The sequence below is a fragment of the Salvelinus sp. IW2-2015 genome, unplaced genomic scaffold, assembly GCF_002910315.2.
Source record: "Salvelinus sp. IW2-2015 unplaced genomic scaffold, ASM291031v2 Un_scaffold2929, whole genome shotgun sequence".
Taxonomy (NCBI): Eukaryota; Metazoa; Chordata; class Actinopteri; order Salmoniformes; family Salmonidae; genus Salvelinus; species Salvelinus sp. IW2-2015.
Window position 1 is genome coordinate 36,635 of NW_019944225.1, and position 1,305 is coordinate 37,939.

The following is a 1,305-nucleotide window of genomic DNA, read 5'->3' on the forward strand; positions in this document are numbered from 1 at the left end:
GTATTTATCTCTCTCCATCTAGGGACCGTCAGGTCGTCAGGGATTGGCTGGTCTGGGTGGTGCCGATGGTCCTCCCGTGAGTCTTATTACCACTTCCTGTTAAAAACAATCAACTTCCTGTTAGGCACAGACAAGGTGTATCACATTAGTGGAAACTGTTCTCAGAGCAGGCCTGCCGGTTTTGACTAGCAGAAGTGATGTTTTGTAGCAGGTTAGGAGAACATATGCAGAAGGCTAGGAGAATTAGGTTAAGGTTAGGAGAAGGGTTAGGGTTAGGAGAATTAGGTTAAGGTTAGGAAAAGGGTTAGGGTTAGGAGAATTAGGTTAAGGTTAGGAGAATGGTTAGGGTTAGGAGAATTAGGTTAAGGTTAGGAGAAGGGTTAGGGTTAGCTAAAATGCAAAAATTGGCCCTGACGCGAGTCAAAAATGCAGTGTTTTATATATATGTATATGTGTATATGTATTACCAGTATAGTAGATATCATATAGTAAATAATGCCATATCATATAGTTGAAGTATAGTAGTACTACAGTAGTAGTTTTACTATAGTTTTAGTCTAGTAGTATCTTAGTAATGCCATATCATATAGTTGAAGTATAGTAGTACTACAGTAGTAGTTTTACTATAGTTTTAGTCTAGTAGTATCTTAGTAATGCCATATAATAGAGTTATCTGACCCCAATGTTTCTTCCAGGGTCACCCAGGGAAGGAGGGTCCTCCAGGAATGAAAGGAGCCGTCGTAAGTCTGGTTTCATTTATTTGGTTCATACCTTACTATTAATACCTTACTATTAATACCTTACTATTCATACCTTACTATTAATACCTTACTATTAATACCTTACTATTCATACCTTACTATTAATACCTTACTATTCATACCTTACCAATCATACCTTACTATTCATACCTTACCATTCATACCTTACTATTAATACCTTACCATTCATACCTTACCAACAGAGAGAGATATTCATACCTTATATTATATACATTCATGCCTTTACCATTTCAATACGTTACATTGCATACTTACCATTCATACCTTACGCCATTTCATGACTTCCGCATTCCTAGCTTACATGGATCCTTACTATTAGACCTTACATCATACCTTCCATTCATACCTTACCATTCATACCTACAGTAATACCTTTACCAGTCATACTTACCATTCATATACTATAATATCTTCCATTCATGCCTTCATTCATACCTTACCATATCATACTTACCAGTAAGTCCTTACATTTCATACCTACATTATAGACCTTACATTTCATACCTTAACCAGTAATACTTAC

At 36.2% G+C, this 1,305-nt stretch overlaps 1 protein-coding gene across 1 annotated transcript in view; it reads left to right on the plus strand.

Annotated features, from left to right (window-relative positions):
• The first annotated feature begins 28 nt into the window (after nucleotides 1-28).
• LOC112075008 (collagen alpha-1(XI) chain-like) overlaps nucleotides 29-1,305 on the plus strand; it is a 9,921-nt gene continuing 8,644 nt past the window's right edge. Inside the window, exons 1-2 of the mRNA XM_024142061.2 lie at nucleotides 29-76; nucleotides 696-740. Coding sequence (XP_023997829.1) covers nucleotides 726-740 — 15 coding nt within the window. The 5' untranslated portion in view covers nucleotides 29-76; nucleotides 696-725. The remainder of the gene's footprint in view (nucleotides 77-695; nucleotides 741-1,305) is intronic.